The sequence below is a fragment of the Anopheles arabiensis genome, chromosome 3 (assembly GCF_016920715.1).
Source record: "Anopheles arabiensis isolate DONGOLA chromosome 3, AaraD3, whole genome shotgun sequence".
Lineage (NCBI taxonomy): Eukaryota > Metazoa > Arthropoda > Insecta > Diptera > Culicidae > Anopheles > Anopheles arabiensis.
In genome coordinates this window covers 18,131,439-18,147,071 of record NC_053518.1, presented here as the reverse complement: position 1 = coordinate 18,147,071, position 15,633 = coordinate 18,131,439, and the positions used below count along the sequence as shown (strand labels likewise).

The 15,633-nt window shown below is 43.1% G+C and overlaps 1 protein-coding gene across 1 annotated transcript in view; it reads right to left on the bottom strand.

Annotated features, from left to right (window-relative positions):
* Positions 1-337: 337 nt before the first annotated feature.
* The window catches only part of LOC120904511 (paired box pox-neuro protein), a 46,036-nt gene continuing 30,740 nt past the window's right edge, over positions 338-15,633 (bottom strand). The window contains exons 3-7 of the mRNA XM_040314538.1: positions 13,350-13,490; positions 13,130-13,209; positions 5,499-5,691; positions 1,206-2,077; positions 338-1,123 (exon numbers count right to left, since the gene is read on the bottom strand). Of these exons, the coding sequence (XP_040170472.1) occupies positions 737-1,123; positions 1,206-2,077; positions 5,499-5,691; positions 13,130-13,209; positions 13,350-13,490 (1,673 nt within the window). The 3' untranslated portion in view covers positions 338-736. The remainder of the gene's footprint in view (positions 1,124-1,205; positions 2,078-5,498; positions 5,692-13,129; positions 13,210-13,349; positions 13,491-15,633) is intronic.

Here is a 15,633-nt window from a genome sequence, read left to right as displayed (position 1 = left end):
TTTGTATCATAAGCTGTCATCTGTCATCTGTTTTAAAAACCATCGCTTAAATTTGCTATTTAATTGCACAGAGCGTGTAGAAAGAACATATAACCTTTGTAGTTGGTTCTAAACCAATGAGGTGCCCAAGATGGTGTCCCCGTCCAGACATTTCTTCGGTGAACTTCTTCTTTGAGGCGCTGTACTACGAGAAAGACCTTCCAACGCAATAATACATTCAACAAATCACTCATACGCTTAAATCAACATCTTGCCTCTGATCAGAATTCGAAGTTGTTTGGCTTATTGCAGCTTATGTCATCAAATGAATTAAAACAATACAATTATTGGCCGGTCATTTTAATTTAATTTCACAATCAGTTTATTGCTTTGCTAAACAGTACAATCATGATACAGTTTTCAGCGGATGTGAAGGTGCTCATTTGTGTTCTTTTGCTGGTATCTTACAGATAACTAATGCCTAGAAAACAATCAATACTTTAGTCGTTGGTTAATAAATTAGCTTACACTACAAACATTCTATCTTTGCTAAGCAACGGGTCCTTCCTTTTTTCTCATTTCCCTGGATAAGTTACAACTTAATGATGAAGAAATCAAACAATCCACTACCGTACCGTTGGTTAATGCAAAGCTCACTGGTTATTTGTGCTACTGCTTATGACTGTATTTACAACTGGGTCGCTCTTTTCTGTACAAAACCACTTTGTACATACGGAAACTGTTCCATTCCGGGAAATTAATCACAAATTTCTATGTTAATACTATTTTCACTATTTGTATCGGTCAGCTTGGAGCGAACGACCGCCGAAACGATGCTACACCCTTCCGAATCCTCTCCAGCCGACTGGGGCGATGAGGATGACCGGTAGTCGGAGGACGATTTGCAGCGCACCGCAGTGACGGGTATGCCCGTAGGGGATGGACAAGATTTGGACGGGGAAACCGACGGGGAGCATTGGTAATGGTGGTACTTGTCGTCCAGCGGCGAGTCCGTCGGAGTCTTTCTCGAGGAGTCCGAAATGCAGGTGATGGTAACTCGATCGTCGATCTTCTGTTTCTTGCTTTCGGGCTTCTTGAGCAGCTCCTCGATCGAGTATGGATTGCGCTTCTTCGAAATGGATGTCTATAATTATGGAAAAGGATAAACACATTGTTAATGAACTGCTTTGAACCCAACTCCAGTTGAATATGAAACTTCTACTCACCCTCAGCTCATCATGATTGTCCGAAGAGTCGTCACTGTTCACGTCCGTGATCTGTACCGGTGACGATGACGCATTAGAAGCCGTCGTATCACTGCGCAAACTGGACTCGATTTGCCCTGGGAATGGCGCACCACCACCGAAAGGATTTCCGTACGTAAAGTACCCATGAGGGAAGGCTGCTGCTGCTGCGGCTGCTGCTGCTGCGGCCGCCGCTGCCGCCGCTGCCGAAGAAACTGTGGAAGGATCCGCTCCGGGGGCATGCTGACCACGGTTTGCCGCATAGAACAGACTCGTGTTCCAGATCCAGTGCTTCGGAAGGTACGGCATCTGGGCTGGGTTGGGTGTGGCCGACGAAACTGGTGTGCTACCGGTCGGCGTGGATCGAGTGGAGGACGATGGTTCACTCTTTGAGTCACCGCCTTTCGGAGAGCTTAGATCTGGCATGCTCACAGAAGGTGACGGTTTGCCATGCTGCTGCTGCTGGTGATGATGATGATGATGCTGGTGAGGGTTGTGTCCTGCTGCCAGGGGTTGAGTTTGCAGAGGAGATACTGTATGCTGGTGATGCATTTCTGCTGGCTGTTTGGTAGTTCCGGTCGGTGGGAGACTTTCGTGCTGGATGATGTTGACGGCAGCCGTCCGTTGAACCATCGGACCGGGCGCTCCCGGGGGAGATCCGTACGGGGAGTGATGGTGCGGGAGGTTGGGATGCTTCGAGGCGTGGTCGGGCGAGACGGCAGCCATACTGTAGCGGTACTGGTTGAGCAGTGCCTGATGCTGCTCCAGCGTTTGACTGTAGAGCGGGTGAGAGGACATCGCTTTCGACTGCATGTAGGCGCTGGACGAGTGGGACGATTCGCGGAGCATTTGTTCTGTGGAAATAAAAAAAAGGACAAAAAGGATGAAAATCAATTCGAGAGACAAATAACAGATGTTTGTTTGAAGAATTAATGCATAATTTGATAAATTAGTGCCGATAATTCAAACAATCGGAAGAAACTTCTTAAGACATAAATGAATAAGTCATTGAAAATTCAGAACCAAGAACTTTTTCTGATAGATTTTACGAGTTTCAAATGTATTACCTGATTTCCGCTAAATAATAATGAGACGAAATGGTCATCGAGAAATTCAATAACTAATTTGAGTTACAAACAGTTGATTAGTCTGTCATCAATACATTCAAGATTTGATTTCTAAACGATCGCACGTTGTAACAACCATGCATTTGCATTATCCTACCATGGAACTGGCCTCTAGAGCACTATGTATCAGACTTATCCCATCCTTCGGAGGCTTTCGCAACGCTTTAGCTTTGATCTTTCCTGGTCTATAATTTAGTTTTTCTCAAAATCCTAACATAATCTCACCTCAAATCGTTCCACAAAAAGCCATTCTCGATAAACCCGTATTAGAATCAACGCTTCTAATGCAGCCGACTTCCACACACCACGCCTAACGATCGGTTTCCCGTGTGCCGGCCACTCATTCCGGCTGGCACCTTGAGAGTGGCGCAAATTTGCATAAAAATCATGATGAAACGTTACAAATATGCATTCGTGCGCGCCTTCTTTTCGCACTATCGCACTTCACAGCGCACCTTCACCAGCTGTGCAAGCTGCGAAACATCGTGCTAGAGGAAGCAAAGTAAAGAAAGAAAAAACAACCCCCCCAAAAACGGCTCCCTTCACAAACCAAACAACGGTCAAACGGTGCTGTCAGTAGGGGCTCAATTAGGAAGCTTACTTCCGAACGGCAGCAGTAGCAGCAGCAGCAGAAGCCGTTTTCTGGTTCGTCCTTGCTCGCCGAAGAATGACGGAACAGCAAGTCGCCAATTCTTCCGAGTAGTGATTAAGTGACCTAATAAAGTGCACAATCAGCAATCGAAACACGGAGGCGACGTAGGAGACGGCCGCGTGATCAGACTGACCGACTTGACTGATTGTCTGTCAAGAGGTCTCTCATTACCGGTTCATATCGCAGTGCAATTATCAAATTGCGCTCCCCGTTCGCGGACCGTCCAGAAGAAGCTCACCGACTCGGCACAGCTGAAGACAACGATTTGCAACGAATGTTTGAAAGCGCAAGCAGAAAGGACGAAACAACTCTGCCAAAGAAAACAGGGGTACATCTGGCGCATGGCGCACTGGGGGTTAAAAGTGTGCTCATTGAATGATTACCCTCGGCGCACTTACGTACGTACTCATTATCGTCTGGAAGGTGGCATGGTACGGTCGACTGCGCACCTCGCAGGACGACTCCGCTCGTGCGCACGCTCTCCGCTCCGGGGCGTAAGTGAAGTTCAGCAAGTACGCCTCAATTGCGCTCTTTTGCACACCCTCTGCGTAAGCGCATTTTTCTCCTGGCGCGTGTGTTTGCGTAAGGACACCTTTTCTCCGTGTAAAGCAAGCGAAGTTTCTTAAGTGAAATGAGAACCCTGATCATCATGATCATGTCCGCGCTGATGATGATGAAGACGGTGATGTCTGTGTTAATGTGGAGTGCTTTGAAATTATTACCCAAACCGCGGGGAGCTCGTTCGTACAGAGGGCAGCGTGATGGATGGAAGGAAGATAAATTATGCAAATTTAATTAACCGCCACCAAAAATAACAAAACACCTCCCCGGACCCCACATACACCTAATGGGTGTCTTAATGTCAACAAATTTGTCATCTCGAATGTACGCCACATGCTCACACGCCAGACACGCGCGCGAGCGCTCCCGGTGTGACCGGTGTGGTGATAATGTTGTTAAAATTGTTGCCCAAAGATGCCACTGATATGGCGTAATGAGAAAATTAAGTGATGGGTTTCGCACCTCCAACGGCTTGTCAATCAGACAGGTTGCTTTCACCCACAGCGCACAGATGACGGCAGATTGACAGCTGGCAGCGAGGCTGTAATGAGAGCAAGTAGGGTCCTCGCAGTTCGTTGCAAAATGGTTGTTGGTAAGGGTGTCAGGTTAGGTGGTTGAAATATGGGAAGAAAATCAATCGAGTGTGGCAGTCGTGGGAACCTGTAAGCTCAACTGTTGAGCGTATTAGCTCCCCTGTTGCTACAATCTGATTTCGTAGTTCATTTTGCGAAAATAAACCACATTGATCTATATTAGGGTTACAGGAAGGCTTTCTCATGAGAAGTATTGAAGTTGAATTTCAGTGTTACGTTTGGAGAATTGAAAAAAATAATTATCTGTCATTTGTTCAATGTATAAATACACCATTAAAAGAGTACATTCTATCGACAATTTATGCTTTTCCATACGATTTTGTAGATAGATTTATATTGTTTTCATTTTCATCTGTTTTGCAGCAAGCTTCAATTTGTATTTTATTATTGAAAAATCGAAATTAAACCCAAACCTGATTGCTATAGTGCTCAGTTCTGACAAGATGCAGAACAAGATACTGTTGTTTGAGTTGTTTCATGATACGTATTTTATGTTTCTTTTGATTCTTTCGTTGGAAATCAATTACAATGTATAAGATTATCAACATCTTAATAAAAGCTTGTGCTGCTTATTTACAAGGCCTAACATCCAGTGGTTGTTTTCTATGTCATACATTTAACTTCAGAAAAACAGGTGAAATTTATTTACTGAGGAAAGATTCCAAAAGGACCAAAGGCTCTCTTAAATATATCAGTCAGTCGGAAATGAGGGTGAAATTGAGTGTCGGAAGGAATCCGTTTGTTTGGCTGGTTGGACTGATATTTTTTCTGAACGAGCCCCAGTTAAACATTTAAAAGATTCGTGAAATCATCATCATTACCTCTAAATACTCATATTTTGTATGTATTTGGATCTCAAAGTGCAATAATCGTTTTAGAGTTACGTAGACGCCTTGTGAACGCTACACAATCATGATTCCAGACAATAGTAACCAAAGATCCTTAATTCAATTGACAACCACCTAAGACTTTCTTAAACTTTTCATTTTTCCGGTTTGAATTTCTATGCCTTACTTTTTAAAGCTCTTTCTTTATCTCCTATATTGAGTCCGAATGAGAAATGCTTCCGTAAATTCATGAAAACTCATGAAATTCATGAAATTTATGAAATTTTATCCAGACAAATTGCAAAATTCAATACATCTTGCGAACCTCAACAGAGTGTAATGCAACACTGTCTCCTATGCAGATAATAAATTCCTTTCAACATTCCACAACATTTTGCAGCGTTTATATGCCCCACAATCGCCCATCGACAAATTGGCCACTTCACACCTTCCGTAGATGCACACAACATGCAACACCCATCGAGCGCGCGCGTACACCCGCAACCATCACTTACCATTCGAAGTCATATCGTCCGTCCACATGCCGCCGTTTCGCAGTATCCGATTGACCGAGCTGACCGACGGTATCGTGTTGGGGTCGCATATCCGCTGGGAAAGCAGCTGGTCCCGGATCTCCCAGGCGAACATGCCCGGGTTTTCCTGCTTGAAGCGCAGTATTTTCTTCACCACGGTCGGCGTTGCCACTTGCTGAAAAGAAAACCCAGAAGGCAAAGAAAAAAACAACACCCATGATCAGTTACACGGTACACGGTAAAAGGGCTAGAAAATTGTTTCCACATTGCACATCGTGTGTTCGGTAATAACCGACGACACCCCCCAAGTGCCTCCCGTTGCATATGGCACGCCGAAGCGCTCCATGGTCATTTATTATATTGCCACCATAAATTTGTGCGCCTTTCAGCGCCCTTATCAGCACAGTTTGGGCCATAAAGCAACAACAGCGACAGCCACAGCAACTACAACAGCAACCAAAAAAAAAAGTAATACAGCAACATTGGATGGGAAGTCATCGGCAGTTTGCACTCCATTATGTAAATCATAAGCATGTAGCAACCATATCGTACTCTGACCGCGAAATTGCACCAATAAATCGTACTTTGTCGCATTTGCTCGGTGGTAATGTGTTGTTTTCGGACCATTCGCTCGGACCATTGGGTCCGGGATGGAGCTTCGCCTGTGACCATGGCAAGCATCAATCATAAGGTTCAATTATAAATCCACCTTTGCATGGCTAGTGCACGGTGCTATTAAGAAAATTAAAGCTTGGCTGTGAATAAGAAACGCGTCTTACGCGGGGAGGTTCCACTTGTGGGTCAATTTATTAACCCCAACTTTGAAGGCTGGATGAAAGGGGAAGGAAACCCCAAGCAGGCAAGCGTCGTGGGCCGGACGTTATAAATTGCTCACAGTTTTACGAGATTGGCAAAACGGGCGAAGCGAATTTTATTGTCGGGAAAATTGAAACAAGCCGGCACAAAATAATAAACAAGTGACTGTTTGGTCCGCACAACGTTGACTACTTAATGGGAAAACAAAAGAGGCCAGTTAAAACGAGGCAAACAAAGTATTGAAAACAGCTGCTAATGTCCCTCTTGCGAGAGATCATGATCAAGATGGACGATTGGTTCATTTTCCGAAACGAAACTTTAGAGGGAAATTTCATGGAGCTAAGTTTACGGCAGTTTCCACTCCGATACCGGAACCAAGCTTTTAATCGTTATCAAATGCCTTTAAATAGCACTGGGTGAAACCCATTTCGAGGGAACAACGAAATCAATGCCTTTGGGAAATCGTTCAGGACTTCGACTACTGATTACGTTAGGTCCCTGACTTTTTAGAATTAACTAACCAAAACCCTTCAGATAACCAAGCAGTGCCGATTAGCATTCAAAGTGTGCCATTAAGCGTAGACCCAACCAGCTAGCCACGGAATGTCCTCAAGTGGACTCGTTAAAATTAAAGCTCGGTTCTATTTCCGTCCCTTCCTTTACTCCTTAGGGTTGTACAAAAGCATATAAGCATGTAGCCCCAGTTGAAAAAGTGATTGTACTTTACAACCTCAACCGCGCTCCAAAGTCGGTATAAGGTGAACTGCTCTGCTCTCAAAAACGCCTCGTTAAACGCTTGGCTGTGTTAGTGTTAGCAAGCAATTCGTCCGTTGGTACGATTAATTGAATAAATTGCAACATACCATCCGTATGCAAATGACGAGTGGCCATAATTTTAATTGCAATCTTATTGTTTCGCCTTTCGGTGCCTTCACTTTGTGTCTTTTTGTCTTCTTGTTTTATTACACACCCTTGTACAGCGTTTGCCAATCAAGGAGTCCTTCGCACCCGGTCGGTGCCGTGTGTCTGGGAATGCAGAATGTGCCCGTTCCTATTTTGTTGCCTTCGATCTGCACAACCACCGATCAGGGTCATTCCTGCCGATTTTACCTATTCCCTGCTGTCGATGGTTCACCTTGGGTGGGTTGGCTGGTCGTAAAAAGGGAAATAATTACAACCCGCGACTGTGCTGACCGTACCGGTGTGGCGGTGTGGCGTGATGTTTACAAGCATATTTTGTAACCAACCACAGCCACAGCCGTGCTCGCTAGAAACGATACTTTGCCACAGAGATTTGTTGGAAAATAGTGGAAATTGTTTCCATGAGTACTATTACCCGAATTGTGAGATCGGATATCAACCACAAACGGGCAGGATGGCTAGAGTGTATGAATATTTTACAAGATTATTAACACCTTCGTCTTCGCGTTGGCGTGAGATTCGTGCAGCTGATGATCCCAATGGAAGGTTTGTGTTTATGGCTGAAGCTCACTAGCTTCTAGAAACATTATATTGCACGCCATTGGGTGGTTGGAATAGACCCGTTGCATATCCAATGATCATGATGGTGATGATGATGAGGATAGTATATCATTTGTTATGGGGAACGATAATCGATGACCATTGGTAACGATTTTATCAGCAGTGTTTACCACCGATGTGAGCTATGATTGTCGGTGTGGAGTGTCAAAGGATGAAAGTGTTAGAATTAAGCGCACTGAATTCATTTGTACATTGAAGCAACGTGAAGCGATTGACTTTGAACTGAACACATGTTATGTAATAGCATGGAAAAGGTTGCATATAGCTTTAGTATTTTCGGTAATGCTTTATACATTATATTTATAATATTATATTTTATAGCAATAATTATCTCATGCTTGTAGCATTGGACTAAAACACGATTGCCATTTTAAATAAATATTGATTTTACTGAAAAAATGCTTTTTATATAATAAACGAACTAAAAAATGGTTATAGTCATTTTTGAAGAACACCCTAATAGTCAGCAAAATATCAGCCATTTACGATAACAACAGTTCTAACATTAAATACAAAAAAAAACTATTTCATTGTTTGATTTTAATATTTATACATAAATCGTGTTCAATGTTTAGTAATTCAAATGTATAATGTTCGGCACAAAAATAATGAAAATTGCAGAAAAAGTGTATTTATTATTCACAACTATCATTTACTTTGTCGTACAATTTAACTACAGGTTGAAAGTCATTTTTAAATTTTTAAAGTAAATACACGATTACCCTTTCCATTAGCTTTGTGACTCAATATTTTTTACATCCTTTTGATGTTTCCTTTCAGTTTAGTCTTTAAAAGTAAACATGACAATATTTATTAATAAACAACATAACAAAAGAATTCCAAAACATGTAGCTAACATCTTTATCTCATTTGATTAAGTCAAACGATCATTTCTTACAGATATCATAAAAACCTATAATATACTTCATTCCAAGAATCCTCAATGTAAACTCAAATCCATATGGCAGCACTCTGCTCGTAAAAAAATGTTGTTCCGGTGAAAGGCGTGAGGGTACAGCCCAATAAGACGACCCACCCAGACGGCTATCAATGAAAACAGATCGCAACACAGACAGATAGGAAAAAAGGAGGAGTTATGCTGTTGGACTAACCACGGGCAATCCAACAACCAACCCCCCATTCGAAGAAACCGTCAGCTCAACCCACCGTGGATGCTGACCGTGGATGTCAGCAAGAGCTGTCCCTTTCCTACATGCTGCACGGAACCAGATCTGGTGAGAAAATCTCTCCCCAGCTCCCAGTTTGCTCCTCGACATCTGTCAACACACACAACTCACACACTTTGCACAACCACAAATGGAACATGTAAACACTTCTGCACAACACCAGTGCTCAACCATAAATCATACAAAAGGCGCACGATACCATCATCGCGGTGTTGGGGTTGTTGTATCCCTGTAAGGGATTTCCTGTCCGCGCACCGGATAGCGCTACCGGAGTGGCCCGGTGTGCCCGGGCCTCCCCGATGGTGGTGCGATTTAGTGAATTTAAATTGAGTTTTATGAGCGTTCGCTTATCGGCAGCCCAAAATCACTTCCCTCCCGAAAAAGGGAGAGCCAGCGGAAGGTAAAAGACAACGTGCAGAAAATCCCCAACCGCCCCCGGAGCTTGGCTGTCGTCGGTTTCGCTCGCGAGATGGTGATAGTGTACGGTTTTGCTTCTTTAATGTTGCTTTTTTGTTGCGCTTCTTCTTTCCAGTAACCATGGTACGATGGTGTGAACATGACATACGTACGACCACCGGCGTGGCAAAAGATAACTGCCCGGAGGACGACATTGCGCGTCGCCGACCAGCCAGACGGTGGAGCGTAAGCTGAAGTGGTAAAAACCATAGCATTAGCATAAATTAAGCTGCCTCCAAAAAATGCAGCCGGTGCAAAACACGGCCGCACATCAACACTTTGATTCGGTCTGCATTGCACCGAGCAGATACAAACACACGAAAACAATGAGGCACAAAAAGGAGAGGCCACACAAACCCAAAGGCACATCCAATTATCATTACCGTTTAATTATTTCCCGCTCTCAACGGCCTGGGCACGGTGCGATAAGGCGCAAAGCTCGGGCTGGAAAAAGAGCACTTGGCTGCGATGCTGGCCGAAAATGAATGATTACTTTTTCCGGTGATTTATAATTACTGCCTACGAGGCTTTCCACCTGACAGTGTGCTTCGGTGCGGTGGAGAAAAGGTGACACTTTTCCCACGGATACCCTCCCCTTCGAGCGATAAACAAACTCCATTATCAGCGAGACGCCTTGCGGGAGGTCAAACAAATCACATCGTTCGCAGTGGCACCGCGTAACAGAACGTTCTGGTTGGTGGAGAAGTGTTTTTGTTTTGCAGGCAAAATAGTATTAAAACCAAAAAAAAACATCTACTATTCAACGTTATAATTTTAATTTAATGAATTAACATAAATAAATTAATTTGATCCTCCTAACATTCAAACCTTCCTGTGAGCAGTTCTCAACCAGTACCGTGTTCAATAATGTTTCTATATTTAGATGCATGTCAACATTATTGCTCTAATCATCAATCAAAACGCTTCCCCCTCAGGACGTTGAGCTCCAGATAATGAGGTCGATTTTCGCTGGTGCTGGTGCGACGAAAGTTCACTAAATCGTATCATGCAGGATAGCGCAAACAGTTGGGCCAACAAACCTCGTGATAGCGGGTGATAAGTGGGACAATGTGTTTCCGGTAGCCCTGTTTCGGGGGTGTTACGTGCACGCTTAAAGGTGCATTCAATAAAATTCCCATTATTTTGTTAGTGTTTGTTGTGAATCGTGGCTAGTCAAATAAATCCGTCCTGTGTGGAGTGTACGGGGGGAAGCAAGAGATATGTTTGTAGAAGTAATAAATAAGAGGAGATTCTTTTCTGGTTTTATTTTTAACTCATTATTAAAGGCTAGATTATTTTTATCTTCAATGTTTGAAACATTATTTTCGATCATATCAACACGATGGTACTATCATACGAGAAATATACAAAATTTAAAATATGCAATATGATCTGAAAATAACATAAACCTGAACAATGCAGAATTGAACAAAGTTTGAAACGTTATTTTTAAACATGCTTGCGTTCAATCCAATTGATGCGAGAATATCATTTTTTTCTTTAATTTCTAAATGTCCGTTTATGGTACGTACCAGAACAAAGCCTCATAAGACACAAGAGTTAGTTGGATAGTAATTTTTAAAAGATTATGAATTCAAAATGATAAATCTTTGCTGTATTTACAGTAATCTTCACTGTAGCAGTTAAAATTTGTATCAGAGGAAATAATTAACTTTTCCCTGATTTCATGAATTTGAGTCCAACTACTCTGGTACATCATAAAGGAAAACTGTTAATAGTTTCATCAATTAGCAATGGTTTGTAAGATCTCATCAAAATCATTGTTCAGTTTTCTACGATATTTTCGTCAGTAAACGATGATAGTAAAAAAAATATTTCAGAGCAAAAAAATCAACTGAAAAAGAGCTTGACATTGACTGAAAGAGAGCTTTCTTAGCTGGGATCGCGTAAATAATATGTTTACTTTCATACTAAGCTTGAAAGAGAACATGTTGTACAATCAAAAAAGATTAAACAAAACTACTTACAAAAAGAATAGAAAAATATAATTCACTTGTCTTTGAGCCTAGAATATAAAAATCAACAGCCTAAACGCCGTACTAAGTGGCTAAAGGAGTAATGATACGTAACAAGAGTAAGAATTCTAAGTTCAAATTGTTTAAAATAGAAAATGTTTTAAAGGATCTAGACCAATAACCAAATACCGAAGACTAAAATCGTGTGGAGTTAGCAAGGATTATTTAGCATAAGATCCTGGTAAAATCTTTATAGTATGATCCAGAGATTCTTCTTTTATTTATAGTAACGTTCTGCGCGGACATGCCAGCCTGCATAGGCTTTCTAGACGTTTATAGCCCATAGCTTTCTCATATAGCCTAAACAGCGTACAACTTTAATCTACATTTTCTGTTGAAAGCTTTTCATTTCAACATCGGAAGTATGAAACAAAATTTAATGCACGCTTGAGTTAGTCATTGCATGTAATTTTATATAGACAAAAGTAACTAGATGAAACGAAACGCATTAAGAACATCATATTTTACAGGCATAATAGCTAGCTTAATAGTTTCATGTTCCATAAATGCTCCAGCCCATTCCAAACAATTTAGTACCACTAAAAACTAATTACTCCCCATCCAATTGTGCAGAAAACCGACCATCAAGATAGTGCAAACACTGTGCAATAAATATAATTTAAATAAGGTTCATCAAGTCGTCATAACATTCTTCATAAAACCCATCCCATAACATAACTCACCTTTCCACGCATCCCCTGCGTATCCCATGTGTGTACGTGATCACATCTTGATAGGAAATGGCCCACTAAGAACCCAGATCCAAACACACCACATCATAATGGAGATCTCTTTCCAACGGTCATGCCACCGGGTGCACTTTAACCTGGCCGCTTTAAAAATGGACACTATCCACCACCACCACCAACCCCACCACCGTCCAACAAGCGAGTCCAACGACGCAACATGACAGTGACATATTGGTTCACATTATAAATAATTATCCTTTATTCGATTTGACCCCAAAGTGGTTCGACGCTGTGGTGAAACCGTTCTATCTTCACTTTCCGATCGGACTTTCAATTTCGGGGTCCACTCGTTTTTTTTAATGTTTCTGTTTTGTTTCGCGCTGTTCTACATTTATTGTTTCTTGTGTCCAACAACGCTCGTTTCTCCAATTTCCTACACGGATCACGCAAAACCCACTGCAGGAAAAAAGGGTGGGGTATGTGAAGGCGAGCAAGTTGTTTACGACACGCAATTAGTCCTTTGTCCGACCGGAAGGATGGCTGGAACCGGGAATCCATTTTGTTCGGTTTCTCTCCCCCGTTTCTATTTAAGTTGCTTTACTTCCCGCCCTCGAAGCATCGCCCGACGGACTGGTTTTCCCCTTTTTTGCTCAACGCTGCTCTAAGGATGTCCCACAGCGTGTTGGTGGACGTTTAACATGTCCTTTACCAGCCGCAATTGCCCAACAACCTTCATCGGAGGGGGTGAAGAATTTCCTTTCACAGTTCATTAACGGCGCTAGTGTAAAAAAGGTGGCCGCCGCACTCTTGAAGCAATCGTTTGCGCGTTGCGAAGGAATAATTAAGATGGCGCATTTCCGATAGGAATCGGGCGCTTCGATGCTTACCTTAGTCTTGCTGCCACCGATCGAACCGGGCCGTATCGATCCTGTTTCGTAGAAGCGGGTCAAAATTTTCGATACACATCCTGCGGATGAAACGAGTGCAATGGTAAGCGAATGGTTAATCTATCGATTTAATTAGCTTTTTACTTATTGAGCTTTTTACTTATTACTTATTTTTACTCAATAAACAGACTCTATGGTTGCTGATAGGGCCTACACTTACCATGCGATACGAGTAGCTGCCGGGAAATGTCGCACGGTCGGACGCCCATCAGCGCCAGCTCGACGATACGCCGTCGGACAATGTCCGGCAGCGGCCGACCATTGACGAACACTCCACCGAGCTGATTAACGCCCGCCTGGCCTGAAACGGGAAAGGGAAAGATAGATAAGACGAATTTAGTATACCAAACGAAAGGAAACTACTCAAGATAGGCTAAAACGGAAGCGTTCAAAGCACCCTGGGCAGCGGTCTATATCAATCGGATCGGTTTCTTCAGCTACAGCGACACGCCCGAAGGAGCTCGTTTTGCGGTGTCCGATCAAGGCGAGGTGAGGAATTTGTCTCGCATTTCTTTTCCAACATTAATTTCTCGCATGAGGAAAATTTCAGACCCCTTTCTTTGAGCTCTCCCTACGTGTAGACACACGTTCGGGTCCGTTCGCTAATTAAATCGCAATGCAATTCGCAAAGTTGTCTTCGCGAGGCGTTCATTGCGGGGCTCGAAAGTTTCACACCACAAAATTTCACGCGCAAAACGGCTCTGAGCGCGTAATGAGATGTCACAGAATTTGTACCACAGAAAAGCAGTTTTTTACGTGCATTTCTTCCCCTGATGACCGTCTTCGTCGTCAGAAATATATAATTGCGTTATGAAATGTCGCGACGGATGGAATTTGCAACGGTGCTACCGTTTCGTACCGTTCCTTTGGGCTTTTCCGTGACGAGATATCAAACGGAGGAATGCGATCGGGCAGGTTTTTGGTGCATTCGACGAGGGGGGAAATTTGTCGTTTTTTCTTGGATTTTAATTGGTTTATACATTGAAAGAAGAAATATTAAAAATTGACAAAAAATTAACTATTCACCATTGAGCAGAAATTAAAACGATTTAACGTTACTCAGTCATTCGAAAAGTATCCACAAATAGCATGAAAAGTCCCTGTGTCTGTTTACATACAATATTACGGTTTCAAACAAAAACTAAATGTAGGTCCTGCTCGTCATCCAAGTATCATAATGCATATCGCAACCGGACGACAAAGCTGCCTGGGACCCATCAAAACCCATCAGCCCACATCAGCTTAATTATAGACCGTGTGCAATAATTAAAGTCATCCCCAGCAGCCACGTGCCCAATGTTCTGATCGTTCACCATTACTTGTATCTTACACATGAAAATCCTCGCAGTAAGCGCATCTCCTACATACACACACACGCCTGCACACCTGCCTGAAAGCTAATGACAAAATTGCTAACCTCCCAACCCGAGTGCATTTACTTCAATCAAACCGAAATTGGGTTAGAAATGGGACGAAGGTGTGTGCGTTCGCCAAAGGGAAGCAAACGACGATACAAAAAAAAAATAAAACCGACCTGTCCGATCATCAGCCACATCGACCACATTAAAGCCGAACCTGCCACCACCAGGTGGAAAGGAGATGTCGTTTTCACACCAACTAATGTAACAGAACATTGTGTGAGTGTGTCTGTGTCCTCAGGCGCAGGAGCATCTGGTTTGAAAGTGAATGAATGAGTACTTTGCCAGGACAGAAGAGTACTTACAATCTAGATTTTAATAAAAGTATTGACGAGGGAAAGAATCCTCTGAGTACCTTCTTCCGAAATGGTCGTGCTGCAGCTCTTCCATCGCTTTTTGCGCAATGATCATGTTTACCGTCGGCGCTTACTTTAGCACAAGACCTCATTCATTAAACCGACGAGCGACGCTGCAATTGCTGCTGCAAATGTGTTTACCTTTCCTTACAGCTTCGGGAACGTGCCACGCCTTTGCGCTGGCCACATCCTTTCCGAACCCGGACAAATGAGGGGCACGCGTCTTCGTAATGCAAGGTAATTACACGTTCGAGGCGTTCGGGGCACTTTCGGGGAAGTTGTTTGGGCATTGGCGCGGCCCATAATGGAAGCTATTTTTCACTCCAACGGCCGAGCCGTACTAAGGTTTGCAAAAAAGAACAGTCCTTCAGACATTCGACCTTCAAAGCTAAAAAATCGAAGTGTCCTGGAACATCTTGAGGAATCTCCATCGGGATGTAGGTTTCTGTGCCAAAGTGTCTCGCGCGTGAGTGCGTGCTGTTTTGGCAGACTTCAAGCGACTCGATTCAGCTGCGACAGACGCATAATTTGCCGTTGCCATCTAGAAATGCATATTTGCCTTCCTTCACACCACACAATTAGGCCGAAACCACGCGTGGTTTGAGGTCCAATTGTCTGGAGCGTATATCCTGAAGGCGTTCAGTGGGCTAATGATAGAACCTCGCGGGAT